The sequence below is a fragment of the Diuraphis noxia genome, unplaced genomic scaffold (assembly GCF_037042655.1).
Source record: "Diuraphis noxia isolate RWA-SAM2 unplaced genomic scaffold, SU_Dnox_SAM2 contig0002, whole genome shotgun sequence".
Taxonomy (NCBI): Eukaryota; Metazoa; Arthropoda; class Insecta; order Hemiptera; family Aphididae; genus Diuraphis; species Diuraphis noxia.
The window spans coordinates 7,833,734-7,852,952 of NW_028301712.1; the positions used below are offsets into that span (position 1 = coordinate 7,833,734).

Below are 19,219 nucleotides of genomic sequence, written 5' to 3' on the forward strand. Positions count from 1 at the left end.
TGCAAAAACTGCGTTCAGAAGACGGGCTATCCGTACTGTCTACATGAGACGTAAGCGCACGTTCAAGAGGCATTGCTTCAGAGCGAGAAGAAGCGCTTGGCGAAAATTCGTCACGGACGCGGGAGATAGCGACCCGTGGGGACCCGTCTTCAAATGGCTGAAAACCGGAGGGACTAAGCCTTCGGAAGACCTTCCGGCCTCGATCCGTAAGCTGGACGGATCGTACACGTTAACTCTTAAGGAGACAGGCGATGCACTCATGGATGCCTTGGTTCCAGGTGATACGGAAGTAGGCGAGAACCTGGAACAAAAAGAAACCCGGGAAAGAACGGGGGTCGGCCTGGGAACATTTCGACCGGAACAAGTAGAGTCGGGACCGATTGACCCTTGCGATGTGGAGGAGGTCAAGGGAGCCATCTGGAGAATGGCTCCGAACAAGGCACCAGGCTTGGACGGCATAACGGCGAAAATACTGAGACAGGCGTGGCCAGTGATAGGCAAGGACATAACATGGGCCTTCAATTGTTGTCTTAGGACGAAGCGATTCCCGAAATCGTGGAAGATTGCACGTCTAGTAGTGTTCAGGAAAGCCCCGGGTAAGGACCCGGCGGAGCCGAAGTCGTATCGACCTATAAGCTTGCTGCCGGTGATCTCGAAAGCGCTTGAGCACATTATAGTAGAGAGAATCCGCAAAGATACGGATCCCCGCATGTCGAAAAGACAATTCGGGTTCACGAAAGGCCTCTCCACGATCGACGCGATCAATCACGTACTCAGCTGGACCGAAAACAGGACAGAGAAATACGTGCATGCCGTATTCCTGGACATATCGGGCGCGTTCGACTGCCTCTGGTGGCCCCAGCTCATACTCGATATGCAACAGGCAGGCTGCAGCAGCGGGCTCATCGAACTGACAAAGAGTTATCTCGACGGCCGTCGGGCCGGTATGAGGATCGGCGGCGTCGACATAACGAGGACCCTAACTAAGGGCACGCCGCAAGGATCGAGCTACGGCCCGGACTTGTGGCGATACGCGATGAATCCGTTGCTAACGCAGGAACTGCCTGAGGGAACAGAAATTGTCGCGTATGCAGACGACATCGCGATTCTAGTCTCCGGTAAACACCGACCGGAAGTCACTAGTAGAACAAATGCGTTACTCGAGAGAGCGTCGCAATGGGCGGAGCAGCGAAAACTCACCTTTTCCGCGGCCAAGTTTCAAACGCTATGGCTTAAAAACTCGCTCTCGAAGCCGCTGGAACTCCGACTGGGCGGAGTAAAGATAAGATCGACCGCCAAGGCGAAATACCTTGGGGTCACATTTGACCAAAAACAGGACTTCAGCCTTCACCTAGCGGAGAAGGCCGAAGCGACGAAAAGCCTGTTCAGCAGACTGCATGGAGTCGCCAAGACCCGATGGGGACTTAAGAGCAACGTGGCACTACGGATCTACAAATCGGTGTTCGTACCTCAGATGGGGTACGCGGCATCGATTTGGGCGGAGAAGTGCATGGCTTCGGGACACAGGAGAGCGAGGGCAAATATGGCACAGAGACAACCGTTGTTAGCGATAACGGGGGCCTATAAGACGACGTCCACGGTGGCGTTGCAGGTCCTAGCGGGAGTGCCCCCGCTGGACCTCGAGCTAAAGAAACTGGCCAGAATTGAAAGGGACAGAGCCGCGGTAAGGCGAGGCGCGATGACGGCCCTCGAGGCAGCGAATAGGGAGGAAAGATATACCGCTGAAACCATCCTCCTTTGGCAGCAACAGTGGGTCGCCTCTAGTAAGGGAAGGTGGACTGAGAGGTGGTTCCCGGACGTCCGGATGCGGCTGGACCGTGGGTGGTGTATCCCAGACCACTTCACGTCTCAGCTAATGTCGGGGCACGGGGACTTCAATCATTCACTCCACCGTTTCAACCTTACTGGCGATGCAGCTTGCCGTTGCGGGTTCCCGGCAGGAACCGCCGAGCATCTGCTGTTTGAATGCCCACTTGCTGACCGAGAAAGAGAACAACTCATAGCTGCGGCGCAAGCGACCGGTGCGGACTGGCCGTGCAGCTTAGAGCACATGACCGGATCTGAGGTCATGTTCCGGGCGCTTCAAAGATTCGCACATGAATCGCTTGAGAAGCGCACTGATGAAGGGCTGGCTCGTTAGGCGTGCTTCGGCGTTAATGTAAGATTCCGACACGGAATCCTGGGGAAGCCAGGATCGAGGGTAAAGAGGGATAACCCCTTCCTAATCCGCACGAGGAAAACCAGACCCGAGTAGGAATAGGGGCACAACTAAAAGGAAATGCCCGCAGATCTGCGACATACCGATGGGGAAATTGGGCGAGTGGAGACGGAAGGATCGGGAGAAAGTAACCACGCGTAGGTACCTCACGCCAGCCTATCCGTGGAACTCCGATCACATGCCGGCTATCACTCGTCCGACTCCGATCGAGAGTCCGACCAATTGAGCCCAGACCGTTCAGGACGCCTAGTGCACGGAGAAGACCGGCTCGGGGTCATCGCCGCTAGTAAGCACCACCGAGAAATCGGTGCGGGAACGGAAACCCGCGACAAAAACCGTACCGCTCCAACAAGGGTTGCGCCGCGGTGGACTAAAACTCCGTCCCCGACGATAATGCCAGCGGGAAAACGGTCGTTGTGGGTACCGGGAAGAATGGCTTCCGAAATCCCATTCCACGGGAACCAGAAATACGCCCCGCCGCGAAGACCGACAATGCCTCACGGCCCGGAAGGAAAGCGACGTTCTGGTTAGCAGTGGAGCGCGTGCCCGACGGGCCGCACGCGTGCGCCGGCCATGCCCCGCGCCCGCGCCCGGCTCGTCGCACACCCGCGCCTATGTGGACGGCCTCGTGGAGACTGTGGGAGTAACGCATTAGTAGAAGGGGAGAAACTTGTCCGGAGGTAAGATACCGGCGGTCGCCGACACGGGACTCGAGACCCAACGATCGATCTCAGAAAGAGAGCCGCCGGCGGGCGGGAGGCGTGACTGGCGTCCGGGCGCCCGCGTTTAAAACTCGCCGGAGGGATGAGACCGTGTCACGAAGGCGAGGAGAGAGTTCGCCCGTGCAAGACGGATAAGGGCTTGAAACACAGCCACCGGGGTCAGAGCCTCGTTTCTCCCCGTCACAAAGTTGGTTATGTCTGATAGGGCACATTAAGAAGACATTTATTAGTGATTATTACTACCATTTGGCAGTTAAAAATCACTAATGTCCAGGTGGTGTGTGTGAATATTTAATTGAATATTTATCCTTTAATAATTATCCTTTAAGTGATGACAGGTAATGACAATACGGTGGCGATCCAGGCGACCGATAGGGTACATTAAGAAGACATTTATTTGTGATTATTACTACCATTTGGCAGGAAAAATCACTAATGTCCAGGTGGTGTGTGTGAATATTTAATTGAATACGGATAATATATCTATTAATGTCTCTTATTGTAAATACAACGCCCAACGTGCTTAATTTGCTAGTAGAAACGGCTATGGCATATTTCAATAATAATGTATAACAATGATAAAAATCACGCATGTTATTTATATATAATAACCACTGGGTTAAATAAATATATAACAAATGATAACTGATATCTGATAACAAATGATAACAGGAAATTGATAACAAATTATAAAAATCACGCATGTGATCCACTGGGTTAAATAAATGATAACTGATATCTGATAACAATTGATAACAAATGATAAAATATTTGTTGATTATAAATCGCGCACGCACACGATCGGGATTCGTTGGAGGCATCGGCGGCGGCGGACGTGGCGGGCGGTGGCATCAGCGGGTGAGGCGGGGATATACGTCACGTATGTACGCGACCGTCGGTGGCGGCGGCGGCGGCGGCGGTGGTGGTGGTGAAGGGCGGTGGCGGTGGTTTCTGAACTGTCTTTTTTATCCTACTGATGAGGTGATAAAAATAACTAGTTTTATTTTTAAAAATCAAAAGTTTCATTGATATGTTTTTTTTTTGTTACAGATCCAATCATTTATTAAAAAATCGTCACGTTATTTAAAAGGAGCTGATTTGATTATCAACCAGACAATATTTTATTTATTATTTCATTATTAAGATGAAAATTGAATGGACTTCGAAGTATTATAATAAAATTGTAAATTATATAGTACAATAATTATTAATAATGTTACGAACGGGCTTAAATACAGACTCTTCGATTAAAATTGTTACACAATATAATATCCATAAACAAGGTTAATAGAAATAATAAATATTTATATTTTAAACATTTTTAGCTAAGTATATATTGTTTCTTCATAATATGACGTAGTTACCTACTACTTTTTCCTGAGTTGTATCACAAGCTGAAAGTTTCAGATCAAAATAGTTTATTTATATCTGAAGTAAACTGAACTCATCATATTTAAACGTCATTAAATATATTCATTTATTTTTCACAAGTAACATAATTCTATGTACATAATATTACTATGAAGTTTTTTTTACCTTTTTTTTGGAGTATAATAAATAATAACATGATTTATAATATGTTTCTATTTACAAGAAAAATAATAGGTGAGAAGATTAATATTCCTCTTACAACCATCTCAAGTTCAGTTTAATGTATTTTTTTTTTAAATAAATAAATTTTATATATATTATTCTGTTCATAAATATTTGATTTATAAATAAATTATCTAAAAATATCTCTCTATGTGATTCCCTAACTTTGTGAACATGAAAATAGTATCTAATGTCAGAATTGACACTATTGTATATATTACGACCAGCAGTCCTCAAATTGTTGGTCCCTCATTCCGCATATCATTAAATATGATGCTTTATATAATATAAAATATATAAGTTATAGCCCATATTTTGTTCTTATTTTGATAGTAGTAGAACTCTAACGTTCGCTCTTCCGAACTAGTGTTGTATGTCACTGGCTCGTCCAATAATGATCGTATTGAGAAATTATCGTATCTACATAATGTTATTATAACTCTGTTTAACTGTTGGTGTATTGGCAAGTATTTCCGACAATCGAACATTGATTGGTAACCGATTGTCATACAAAGTGGGTGCCTATAGAATTATCCCTGCTGATCCCATGGTCACGGCCAGTGTGAATATCCACAAAAACAACCTATCCAGCACCATCGCCACATATTTCCAATCTTCTTTAATTTAAATTAAATCATATATTTGTTACATTTGTATTTTATATTGAAATTTAAACAATTGAGCTGAATTGACTGTAATTCAAACAATAATTATATATATTTACCTTTTTTCTTCTTCTTTTTTTCATGTAATCAGCTATGTACGCAGCACCTTCGACTGCCTTATGAAGGTCTGGACAATCGTGCCAATGTTTTCTACCCTTAAGAACTGGGGCATTTTGGTTTATTACCTAACCTACGATCACTTTATTTATAGAATCTATGTTGATAGTAAATTAAACCATTAATTAATAACTATACGATGGTTTAAAAAGATTCATTAAGTTTAATGCATATTTATAATGGAACAATCTACATAATACGTGTGTGGTAGGTTAGGTTAGGTCCTAAAATTAATGGGATACGCATCATTACATATAAAACACTGTTTAATGACGAATTTAAAAAGTTAACACGGACCATACTTATGGGAGGGTTATCAAGTACTATTATTATTATTATTTATCAATTATTTATTGTACAAATTATTTGATGATGTAAATACATATAATCACTATTATAAAAACAGAAAAAATCGAATGATATTAATTACCTATCTATTTCATTAGAAGAAATCGCTTATTTCCATTAATTCAGGTATGAGATTTCTTTGATATAGTTATTTGCATTCAAAAATTCTACATATTTGGCGTAGAATCGCCATTTTTCATTTTATTTTCATGAAGTTGGGATTTTTTTTCCTGTTGAGAAATTTATTTTAAACACAATAATAGTAGAAAAAAGGATTTTAAATTCTGTTTAACAGTACTTTTTACTTTTTTATGTTTTACTATTTATCAGTTGTTTTTTTCATATTTATAAACTTTTAACTTTTAGTAAAAAATATGTAATGCATTAAAACAGTATAACATTTTACCATGGACAAAAATACGATCTACACGATTACACCAATAATTAAATTTATTGCTATAATATATAGTGAGTACTGAGTATACTAGGTATTCAAATACAAAGTGTAATAATACAACATAACAGTGTTATGATAAGATGATGCTAATTATGTGAATATAAAATAATATATAATATTCTAATGACTTACTTTATTGCTGGAACCTCTAAAATATTTCATTCAACGGATGCCTAAAATTCGGATAAATCAACACCGACGTCTACAACTCGTGAACCACTAACTTCATTTGCATGTCTCAAATCGGGTACCACACGATTGCGTACGATGTATCTTTTTGAGAACACGATTGCGTACGTTAACACGATTGCGTACGTTAAACCATTAACTTTAATATTTACCCCAAAAGTCAAACGATTGCGTACGATTTACTGTGCAACGTTGCCAAATTTATGTTTTTATTTTTGATCAGTAAAATTTAAATTTTATGACTTAAGCTATGGTACCACTTAAAAATCTCAATTTTCGACAAATATGTTATAATATAGTATACAAAATAAAATAATTAAAAATAATAAAATGTTTAAATAATATAGTAAAAAATGTTATACTTGATACCACTTAAAAATCTCAATTTTCGACAAATATGTTATAATATAGTATACAAAATAAAATAATTAAAAATAATAAAATGTTTAAATAATATAGTAAAAAATGTTATACTTGGTACCACTTAAAAATCTCAATTTTCGACAAATATGTTATAATATAGTATACAAAATAAAATAATTAAAAATAATAAAATGTTTAAATAATATAGTAAAAAATGTTATACTTGGTACCACTTAAAAATCTCAATTTTCGACAAATATGTTATAATATAGTATACAAAATAAAATAATTAAAAATAATAAAATGTTTAAATAATATAGTAAAAAATGTTATACTTGGTACCACTTAAAAATCTCAATTTTCGACAAATATGTTATAATATAGTATACAAAATAAAATAATTAAAAATAATAAAATGTTTAAATAATATAGTAAAAAATGTTATACTTGGTACCACTTAAAAATCTCAATTTTCGACAAATATGTTATAATATAGTATACAAAATAAAATAATTAAAAATAATAAAATGTTTAAATAATATAGTAAAAAATGTTATACTTGGTACCACTTAAAAATCTCAATTTTCGACAAATATGTTATAATATAGTATACAAAATAAAATAATTAAAAATAATAAAATGTTAAAAAAATATAGTAAAAAATTTTATACTTGGAACCACTTAAAAATCTCAATTTTCGACAATTATGTTATAGTATACAAAATAAAATAATTAAAAATAATATAATAAAAAATGTTATACCTTGGTACAACTTAAATAACAAATTTTTGATAAATATGTTATAATATTTCTATGAATTTTGTACTTGTTATATTCTTTCATGGCTTCTTTTATACGAATTAAATCAGCATTTTCCATTTTTTTAATCCGACCTTTAAATACTGATTGAATTTTCGTACATGTTTCCACTTGCGTTTCTTTTAGAATTGAAAGAACTACATAAACAGAAGGATGGGAGCTATGAAATTGAGCGTTGTAAGTTCGATGAAAACTTTCAGATCCATTTGTCGTACTTAAAAAAGATAAAAATAAATACAAAATAATAGTTATTATAGCAATTATATAGTTGAATATTTACCGGGGATTTTCGGATGGCTCTTGTGCCCAAATTTCTGGTGGAAATAAACAACCATTCTCCACGTATGTATTTAAAATATAGTCAGAAAACAAACATCCAATATTTAAATCGGGACAAATTGATATGAGTTCACCAAACGCATTTTGGATATCTTGAAAAGGTAAAAATGGTAATCCAAAAAAAAGTTTTAACCATTTTCCCAAATCGGAGTTTTTAGTGTAGGCCAAACGAAGTTCTTTTTCAGAATTAATCTACAAATAACCCAAATGTATTGATTAACTATTGACTTTAATTTATTTAATTTAATAAACTCACTTTGCGCCACCAAGACTGTCCTAAGTGAAATCGACATGCATCTATTTCGATGTTAGGGAAAACTTCTTTTGCCGCTTCATGGGCACCGATTTCAAAATCCAAATGTAGTTTAAGAACCAATAAATTTTTAAAAACAATTTTTTCGCATAGTTCTTGTAAAAACAACCACATGTCTGCGTACATTTTTTTTGATTTATTTGGTAATAAAAAGTATACCACTGGTACATAAAACCCATTTTTATAACCATTTATTGTGTATAGTTGGGTAAAAAATGTTGGTGCATAATTGAAAGTACCATCAGCGAAAAATTCACTTGTACTTGTCATAAAATTAAGATTCTGTTCTGTAGTAACACAAATAAACGATTTATTGTCGGGAATAAAAACAAATTGTTCACCTTGAAATTGTATTATATCGTCATTTTCCATTGCTTTAAGCTGTTCAATTGACTCAGTTAGTGATTTTGGAAAAGCGGGATAATTTTTTCGACGTTTATCGTACATCGCTTTTCGAATTGACCGTACATCTCTGTGCTCGATTTCAGAGTGATCGTTCCCCATAAGTTCGGTTCTAATTATTTTTATAGGTCTTACACAAATAGTATCATTTGATTTTCTTTTACAAGCTTCCCGTAATACTTGTCGTTCAATGCTCTGCTGTGAATTTTCAGTGTGGTTGTGTTCATTAATTGTTTCATGCACATACTCTCCATTTGTCAAAATATTAGCATAACATGTTTTTTTTGTACACAACCATTTTTTCATTCCGTCTTTTCTTTCTCTAATAAACCGATATTTATGCAGATTTAGTAAAACTAGAGGTTTACCCTTTTCAGAAGTTATAAAATTAACTTTATTTTCCATATTTCACTCGAAAAACACTAAACACGCGATGAAGTTGATTAGTCCAACGACGGTTATTCACTGAGTTATTAAATGATGATAGGTACCTATACTGTAGTATTCATAATATTTTATCGAGTGCGAGTATCCTAAAATATCCTAGTAAAATAACCGATTTCGTTATCGCCTATTAAATATCACCTATCGAATCTCAATTAATTTTAAATTATATGTTCTATAATATAGAACAATATTGAGCGCTTAACAGTCGATCGCAATCGACCGGTCGATCTTGGACAATTCCAAAGTCAATCATATTAGAATTTATTTTTAGGGCCACGCGCTCTATATGTTTCTTAATAAGTATAAGAAAATGGCAACAGTGCTTCAAAGTTGCAGATAAAAATCGTACGCAATCGTGAACATTTAATGTTCACGATTGCGTATGTCGATACAGACCGTACGCAATCGTGTTTTACCGCTCAAATCCACCTAAAAGTTAATATTTTATATAAAATGCCATATTATACACACGATTTAAGCAAAGCATTTTTCGTGTTAAGCACAATGTATGATTACTAACAAACATATATTATCTAATATATAAAAATCTCGTGTTACAATGTTTGTTACCATACTCCTCCGGTCCTCCGAAACGGCTGGATTGATTTTCTTGAAATTAGTTGTGTATATTAAGTAGGTCTCAGAGAGTGGTGTTAACTATTTTTCACACCCCTATTTTCATTTTAAAGGGTGGCTCATACAGGGATTCTTTTTAACGACAATTTTTTTTTTATAGAGTTGCCGTTGGTTACCAAATATATTAAATTATTATTATTTTTTTTTTTACGCCTGGACCAATTTGGCCAATTATTTATTTTTTTATGTTCGTTGAGGTCTAAGTATGGTTTTTACAGCGAGAAAAATTCGAATAATTGCTGGAAAGACCTTAAAACCAGCCCTTTTCTTTTTAAAACAGCCCTTACTATAATATGGATAATATAACAAGGATCGTCTCCATGGCAATGTAATCACTGATCAAGAAAATCATCTATGGTGGTCGATTATTTGTGAGCTCCTTAGATCATATACGTATATGATCTAAGGTGAGCTCTCTGTTAATCAACGATTAAAATTATAACGATTTGGTATATGAACAATTTACAATGCCATTACACATTTTATTAATTATTCGTGTATGTTTATTATTTAAAGACGTACATTAAATTGAAACATCAACAAAATTTCAATATGTCGTAAGTGTTGTTTTTCTTGGATTTTCTGTTACCTACTCTACCGAGTTTGCTTTTGTCAACTGATACACGAATTAAATTCGTATATCGTGTTTTGTGCAGTGTTAAGTTACCTATGATCACTAATTATTGCATGTGACACAATAATTTATATTTTGTATGCCTCCTATACGACGAAGCAATTTAGGTAGAAAAACTCGAAATGCTACAAACCAAGCGCGTTCGCGACATTCAACTAATAATCGCGCAAGTTTGAATCGAGCTGCTTTCAGTTACACTGTGTCAATTGACTACAGTAACTACCACTGTGTTGTTATTGGTTCTATGAACTCGGTTTGCTCATATTGTAAGGCTTTGAAATACAAAAACGAAGCCAATGGATTGTGTTGCGCAAATGGTTAAGTGAAATTGATACCATTGGATCCACCACTAGAGCCATTGTACTCATTAGTTTCAGGAATTGGAACAGATTCCGTACACTTTTTGACAAATATCCAACAATATAACAATTGCTTTCAAATGACTTCATTTGGGGCAATATATGTAGTTCGGGAAAATGTTATGCCAACTTTCAAGGTATGTATTATAGCAGTTAATCATAATTATTTTAGGGAACAATATTTTCTGTCACCTAAGTTAAGATGTTGTGAGAATTCGGGCATTTTACCTACCGAAAACCACCCACGACAAAAGGGGAACACTTCTGTCGTGACCTAGGAGCCGCACCGCGTGATGACCCGAAGGCCAAGTCGGTGGAGCTCATAGGCTTTGATACACGCAACGGCAAATGAATGCCGAGGATTTATATTGGGGAAAAAAAATGTAAAATAAATAATATTAATAAAAAAATGTGACAAAATATAAGGTAATCATATAGTTATATTTTACACGGTTTTAAGAAAAGGGTGTGTTTTAAACAATATGAATAAAATAATATAAAATGAGGTACATGGCAAGTGCAATTCAAAAATATATAATATTTGGCACATGGCAAAGTGCACAAAATACAGGGAAAAAATATATAATATTTGGCACATGGCAAAGTGCACAAAATACAGGGAAAAAATATATAATATTTGGCACATGGCAAAGTGCACAAAATACAGGGAAAAATATATAAGATAATGCTACAGCTCCAACAAGCGGTTACCGGCACGGAATGATAATCATACGTCGGTATGACGCATTATATATTTAGATGTATTAAAGAAACGACCCACGGCTCCGCAGGACGGTTACCGGGGCACCTCTGAGGAAAATCTGAGTATATAAAAAAACTAGGGTGATACATAATCAAAATGAAAAAAGGGGAATGTTGGGGGAAAAATAATACTTGACGACGACTGCTTGTACTGAGTTGATGATGTTTGAGATGGCTTCGCCCGCCTCGGGCCTATGACGTCACTTCAGCCCATCATGGTGGTATTCCGCCGATGGTGAAAACAAATAACAAAAAGTTTGAGTCCGGGAGACGTGTTGCGAGAGTCAATGGCGTTGAGCAGAAACAAAAAACGAACACCGGAGATCGGTCATCGATGGTGGCGAAAAACAGACAGCTCGGTAGTATACGTCGGTGGCTGGTCGTAGGCCGTTCCGGCGTCTCGATGTTCTTGGGTAGGGGGTTGGTCAGTGCGTCGCGTCGGGAACTTTCATATAATATACATTAGTGGGAAAACAGGTTGCCCTGTCCGTATACGCCAGCGGCTACGCCAGCGGCTACGACCGCGACGCCCAACAGCAACGGCGGAGCGCCCTCTGCGACATCGATGCGATGGACACTGCATGTGGGGGAGGTCAGGGGACTAGTATTACATAACAGTGTTTTTGTCATTATAATATTTAATGAGCGCATGCATAATAATAGAGATTATGGAAATACTATGAGTTATATAATAAAAGGACGTGGACATATTATCTATACTATTATATAAAATTGTAAGGGTTTTTCTTAGACCGCGCTAACCGAGAAAACTACTGAACCGATTTGGTTGAAATTTTTTTTGGCTGAAACCCGACACTCCGCTGAAGGTTATAGTAACACTTTTGTCAATAAAAAAAAAGTATAAAGTTCATACAAAATCAAAAACAGAATCAAAGTAGTGGCGCCCTCTTTCGGCCAAAAAATATACTAAATATTTTTAGTTGTTACGGTTCTATAGGTTTGTATATTATAATATTACTATATAGCCGACCCGGCCACGCGTTGCTGTGGCTAAAGTTTTTGTAATATTACATTATAGTAAACAATCTAAGAGAACATCAGTCACTGGCATCAGCACACTGGCATAATTTGTACTTAGTTTTTTTACCTTTTTTTCTTACCCAAATTTTGAGTAAGTGGCCAATTCATTATCATGCCGAGAGCGCAAAGAGCACGCATTAGCAGAAGAACTGCCAATGCATCTCGAATGTATAACAGAAGGCAACAAAATAACACACCAGAACGTTCTCAAACACGTGCTCAGGAGCAACGTAACGCTTTGAGTATGAAATCAGCGTTTAATTATCAATCCGAGATTGATTATTTAAATATTAAAGCGCTTCAAATTGGACGAATGACTATATTATGTCCTAAGTGCCATGCAAAAAAATGGAAAGATGAAACCCATGGACTTTGCTGCGCTGACGGTAAAGTTGTTTTACACCAATTTGAGGATCTTCCAGACCTAATTAAAAGTTTAATTGATAATTCTCACCCTCTATCAAAACATTTCTTTGATAATTCTAGACGGTATAACACTCTGTTTCAAATGACATCGTTTGGAGCAAACGAAATAAGTGAAGGGAACTTCATGCTCTCTTTTAAAATTCAGGGTCAAGTGCATCATTTAATAGGTAGTTTATTACCCGAAATTGGAAATAATGCTAAATTTTTACAAATATATTTTATGTCAGAGTCGGATCAAATATCTATTCGAACAAATATGATTCCAAATATGAAAAGAGGTCTCATTGAATCATTGCAAACAGTTTTGCGTGAAAATAATCACCTCATACAGAGCTTTAGATCTAATCTGGAGTCGAGGTCTTTTGATGAGTTGCAAAACTTTAAGTTAATTATTCATGCTGACAGAGTTCCTCAAGATGAACACAGAGGTCAATATAATGCACCTACCATCGATGAAGTAGCTGTATTATTAGTTAATGAAGATAAAGGTCCCAGAGATATAGTTCTGCACGGTCGGAGTGGACAATTGAGTCGAGTTTCCGAATTGAATAGATCTTATGATGCACTGCAATATCCATTGATGTATACTAGAGGCGAAGACGGTTATCACATTAATATATTACAGGAAAATAACCAGAATCGAACCAAAACTGTATCCTGCATGCAATTTTATTCTTATAGGTTTATGGTTAGAGAAACAAGTCTAAATCATCTACATTATTACAAAACATTATTCAGCCAATTCGCCGTAGATATGATGGCAAAATTGATTTCTGAAAGACTACACTTTATTCGTAACCATCAAAAACAACTACGTGCGGATGATTATGTTCACCTCCGAGATGCTGTTAACAATGATGCAAATATTAATGCTAATAACGTTGGGCAACAAGTAATTCTTCCTTCCTCTTTTACTGGCTCCCCACGTTACATGCATGAAAAAAATCAGGATGCCATGACTTATGTTCGTAAATTTGGCCGTCCAGATTTATTTATTACTTTTACATGCAACCCGGAATGGCCGGAAATAAAAAATGAATTATTTCAAGATCAAAAGTCGTTTGATAGACACGATATAATCTCTAGAGTTTTTCATCTCAAACTAAAAAAGTTTATGCATGTATTAAAAAATAAATATATTTTCGGAGATGTAAATTGTTATGTTTACAGTGTTGAATGGCAAAAACGAGGTTTGCCACACTGCCACATTCTTTTGTGGTTACAAACGAAAATTCAGCCAGATGAAATTGATAAAATTATTTCTGCCGAGATACCAAACAAAGACAGAGATCCTATACTTTATGAAATAGTTTGCAAGAATATGATTCATGGCCCATGCGGCGAGTTAAATATTAGATCGCCATGTATGAATATTGGAAAATGTAGTAAGAAATACCCTCACAAATTGGTCAAGGATACTCAAACTGGAGATGATGGTTATCCGACTTACCGACGGAGATCACCAGATGATGGAGGTTATACTGCAATATTAAAAGTTCGTGGTAAAACAGAAATCGTGGTTGACAACCGTTGGGTTGTACCGTATTGTCCAGTGCTATCTAGGTGCTTTAATGCGCATATTAACGTAGAATACTGTCATACGGTTAAAGCGATAAAATACATATGTAAATATATTAATAAAGGATCAGATAGAGCTACTTTTTCTGTTAATCGTGAAAACGATGAGATTACAAATTTTTTGAATGGTCGATACATATGTACTTCTGAAGCGTTTTGGAGAATTTTCAATTTTGAAATCCATGATAGAGATCCGACAGTTCAGCACTTGGCTGTTCATCTAGAAAATGGACAGCGTGTTTTCTTTAATGATAATAATCTTCATCAAGTTATTGAAAATCCAAGAAAAACGACACTAACTGCATTTTTTGAACTGTGTTCACATGATGATTTTGCGAAAACACTGTTCTATCATGAAGTTCCTTCTTATTACACCTGGGATAATAGCAGAGGCTGGTTAAAGAGAAGACGGGGAAAAGATGTTCCAGGTTGGCCAGGAATAAAAATGGACACTGCCATTGGTAGAATTTACACGATTCACCCAAATCAAAGTGAGTGCTTCCATTTAAGATTGTTACTAAATTATGTACAAGGTCCTACTTCATTTGAAAGCTTGAAGGCCTTTGATGGAGTCATTCACGCGACTTTTAAAGCTTCCTGTTTTGCTCTTGGGCTTTTAGAAAATGACGAGCAATGGAAAAATACTCTAGCGGAGGCAACTCTTTCAGAAAGTCCTTCAAAATTAAGAGAATTATTCGCAATAATCATAGTTTTCTGCCAACCATCTGAACCTCAATCTTTGTGGGAACAGTTCAGAAATGATTTTTGTGAAGATATTCTTCTTACAGAGCGCACTCGATTAAATGACTTGCAATTTACTTTTTCTGATGAAATATTTAATAAAGGTTTGATTGAAATAGAAGATAAAATTGTTTTTCTGTCTGAAAAATATTTAACTGAATTTGGAATGAACTCACCTGTTCGAAATGAAAATGCATCTGATCCTTTTGAATTCTCAATTTTGCGTTCTTACGATAATAACCGATTACAAGAATTTGTAGAAATCAATTTACCAAAATTAGTAAATGATCAAAAATATGCTTTTAATGTTATTACAGAAAGCGTAATGAATCATCAAGGAAGAGTTTTTTTTTAGATGCTCCGGGTGGTACAGGAAAAACATTCCTAATTAATTTGTTGTTGGCTCAAATTAGATCCTCAGGTAAAGTTGCATTAGCAGTAGCTTCATCTGGTATAGCAGCAACTCTCCTTAGTGGCGGCAGAACTGCTCACTCGACTTTCAAGTTACCGTTAAATGTATTATTTGATACAGAATACGTTTGTCCGATTCGTAAAAATGGCCCTCATGGAAAAATTCTTCAAAAAACCTCATTCGTTGTGTGGGATGAGTGTACAATGAGTCACAGATCACATATCGAAGCAATTGATCGAACATTAAAAGATCTTAGGTGTAATAATAAGTCTATGGGTGGCATAACATTCGTTTTCGCTGGTGATTTCCGTCAAACCTTACCAGTAATCCCTAAAGGTACTCGAGCTGATGTCGTTAATGCTTGCTTAAAATCTTCCCATATATGGAACTATGTTGAAAAACTTTATTTGCGAACAAACATGAGAGTTTATTTATGCGGAGGGGACGATATTTTTCCAGCACAGTTGTTGAAAATTGGAAATGGAACTTTAGAAAATGAAAATGGTTACATTTCTGTCAATCACACGATTGGACGGGTGGTCATAACGTGTTAGAGTTGATTTCTACAGTTTATCCAGACCTTTTTAATCTGTCCAATAAATCAGATCAGTGGTTATGTGAAAGAGCTATAATCTCTCCAAGAAATGTAACAGCAGAAGAAATTAATGATATCATCCTTCTAAAATTCGATGGACACTCACGTGAATATCTATCTATTGATACAGTTACATCAACAGATGATGCTATTCATTATCCACAAGAATTTCTCAATTCTCTTTCTCCTTCGGGATTTCCTCCTCATAAACTAAAATTAAAAATTGGTGCTCCAATTACATTATTACGTAATCTTCAACCACCGAACTTATGTAACGGTACAAGATTACAAATAAAATCGTTGCGAAATAATATTATAGAAGCCGTAATTCTTACAGGGCCAGCGAAAGGAGAAATTGCATTTATTCCAAGAATTCCCATGATTCCCTCTGACTTGCCGTTTTCTTTCAAACGGCTTCAATTCCCGGTTAAAGTTTCTTTTGCCATTACCATAAACAAAGCACAAGGTCAAACATTCAAGTACGTTGGCGTAGATCTTCGTACAGAGTGCTTTTCACATGGGCAATTATACGTGGCATTTTCTCGAACTGGAGACCCGAATCATCTTATGATTTTAATTTCAACAGGAAATATAACAAAAAACATCATATACTCAGAAGTCTTATAAAATTCATATTTTAATTCTTTTTTTTTCTTTAATAAATTTTAATAAATCTTTAATAAATTTTCTTTAATAAATCTTTATCAACCATAAATCATTTCTTTTTTATCAGTATTTATTTTTATCATTTATAACGCTAGAAACCGTTTTTTATATTTACTAGCCGATCACAATAAACAATAATATTTGAATAAAAAATTCTACATATCATGGTCCGAAGGCAAAATAAACAACCAATCACGGGCGAAGCTGTGACGGGTCGGCTATTATGTATAAAAATATACTGATAGCATCATCAGATGAAATTAATTTAACACACAATATGAACTATGGACCATAAAAGAGAATTTTTAACGGGCTACGAAGTGCAGGGGTTCAGCTAGTAAGGTTATAATAATGATATTATGTAATATTCTAATAAAAAGCGTCAAAATTCTGTGACGTTACAATGTGTCACTTAGTCATCATATTATTTGGTGATTCAGTTTTAGCGACACTTTTATTATTTTGAAACCCAATATAATTATTTGATGATTCAAATATTCATGGATTTTTAAAATTTTTCGTCGATTCGTCTCAAAATATACATAAAATTGTATTTATAGTTATTCAAATATACATCGATTTTTAAATTTTTTAGTCGATTCGTCTCGAAATGTACATGAAATTGTATTAATTCAATTTAGTTACCTACAACTAAATATTACACATTGAGGTACCTAAGCATATTAAATATTATTTGGTGATTCAAATTAGGAGACAGATATAATTTTTAAGAACAAATATTATTTAAGTTTGATCACTGACAATCAATAAATTTATACCCCACATTGCTTATTTATTTTATTTTATTTTATTGTGTTTGGTACAAACATAATATTTTTTTTTAATTTACAGATGCAAGGCCAAATATATCACAGAACAGGTTCACTGTTACCAGTGTCAGATAGAAACTACAAATTCTTGCAAATTTATTTTATGGGCAATTCACTACAAGAAATTGATCTGCGTTGTGCACATAATAATTTAGTAAAGAGGTCTATTGTAAAACAATTACAAACTTTATTTCATGAACACAAATGATTATATTGTATTATATTATATTATGCTTATATATGTTTTATTTAATTATTTTTTATTCACACCACCCTATCACCAGGGTGACGGTTCTGTTCAGGAGAATTTTTCGCCCCGACAGGACGAGTACTGGGAGGTGATACAAGTTAAATTAAATAACAAATAACAAATAAAATTGAATAAAATTTGAGTCATATGGAGATGGTATATTTAACGGGCAACGAAGTGCACGGGATCAGCTAGTATAATATACAAATTATAAAGGGATTTTTCTTGAAAGTAATTCATGTTCCTGGAAATATTTTTTTTTTTTTACATAATTTGAAGTAATAATAAGACACATTATTTAAAAAAAAAAAAATTAATTTTAACTTAGGTATATCATTATCATTGATTATTTTTTCACTTTTTGAATGTCAGCATACATATTTATAATTTCATATTATGAATACTCTCATAATAATTTAGTTTCAAACGTGTAATTGGTCAATTGGGTTAGCGAAGTAGCATTGTGAAACACAGAATATATTTGCCCACTTTTTCATTGACATAAACTTATAACCAGTGCGTGTTCTACCTCCGACTGAACAACACGTGTATATCTTTCGCAACCGTGCGCTTTTATAGCTTCCGATAGCACTTCGTTAATTACGCTGCTGGTCGACGTCCAAGTAATATGATCATTAGTTTTATTATCTAACGTGGATTACACAACGTAATGGGCAATAAAGATACAATAGGCAAACCCACCTATAACAAAAAAAACACTTAACAGAAATAACACTACCATTCCCCCGAAGTCACCGACTGTTAAAACATTATCCAAAACTACTGCTAAACAAATTCCGACCTATGGCGGAGCAAATACTCTACTTAAAAACCAAAGTTCGAATAGGACTAACGCAAATGGCACCGTAGACAAGAGCGTTCTCATTTCATTGTGTACACCCTCTACTTCAACCTCCGCTAGCATCGATGCTCATCATACTATTGTCGCCACTAATCACCATGATAACCTCTCCTTCTCTGATAACCAAAACGTAATTGCCAGTAACGTCGACAACATTCAACCAACTCTTTAAATAGCTCAAAACAACCGTTCAGTTTTGCCTCAATTACGGCAAACGAAAAAACTCCGTCTAGGGAGCAAGCAATCGTCTTTAACTCCATAGAAGGTGTCCGGCAATTAGAATACATATTAGCCATAGGAAAATTGACCTCTCCACGAAACATAATATTCACGTCAAGGATATCAAACAATCGTTTCTGTATATTTCTCTCTAGCAAAGAGGCCCTCGTCGAAACACTTCTAGAAAAATTCAAA

General features: G+C 36.1%; 2 protein-coding genes and 1 pseudogene across 2 annotated transcripts; 2 read left to right on the top strand and 1 right to left on the bottom strand.

Moving 5' to 3' along the window:
- Positions 1–7,588: 7,588 nt before the first annotated feature.
- On the bottom strand, positions 7,589–9,216 carry LOC149058028 (uncharacterized). Its single transcript, XM_089221637.1, has 2 exons — positions 8,108–9,216; positions 7,589–8,043 (listed from the first exon to the last, which is right to left on the bottom strand). Exons 1-2 carry the CDS (start codon positions 8,969–8,971, stop codon positions 7,789–7,791), a joined length of 1,119 nt encoding a protein of 372 aa, XP_089077763.1. The 5' UTR covers positions 8,972–9,216; the 3' UTR covers positions 7,589–7,788.
- A 1,146-nt stretch (positions 9,217–10,362) lies between these two features.
- Positions 10,363–17,901, top strand: LOC149058029 (uncharacterized; annotated as a pseudogene).
- Positions 13,092–16,156, top strand: LOC149058030 (uncharacterized). Its single transcript, XM_089220492.1, has 4 exons — positions 13,092–13,730; positions 14,142–14,434; positions 14,735–15,294; positions 15,612–16,156. Exons 1-4 carry the CDS (start codon positions 13,092–13,094, stop codon positions 16,154–16,156), a joined length of 2,037 nt encoding a protein of 678 aa, XP_089076618.1.
- Positions 17,902–19,219: the final 1,318 nt, after the last annotated feature.

Bases quoted from the DNA above. Each gene is read 5' to 3' on its own strand.
- LOC149058028 (XM_089221637.1), bottom strand. From the start codon at position 8,971: ATGGAAAATAAAGTTAATTTTATAACTTCTGAAAAGGGTAAACCTCTA. The intron at 8,044-8,107 runs GTGAGTTTATTA...GGTTATTTGTAG, and splicing joins GACAGTCTTGGTGGCGCAAA to ATTAATTCTGAAAAAGAACT.
- LOC149058030 (XM_089220492.1), top strand. From the start codon at position 13,092: ATGTCAGAGTCGGATCAAATATCTATTCGAACAAATATGATTCCAAAT. The intron at 14,435-14,734 runs GTGCTTTAATGC...TGAAAATCCAAG, and splicing joins TATTGTCCAGTGCTATCTAG to AAAAACGACACTAACTGCAT. The intron at 15,295-15,611 runs GTTTGATTGAAA...TTAGATCCTCAG, and splicing joins TGATGAAATATTTAATAAAG to GTAAAGTTGCATTAGCAGTA.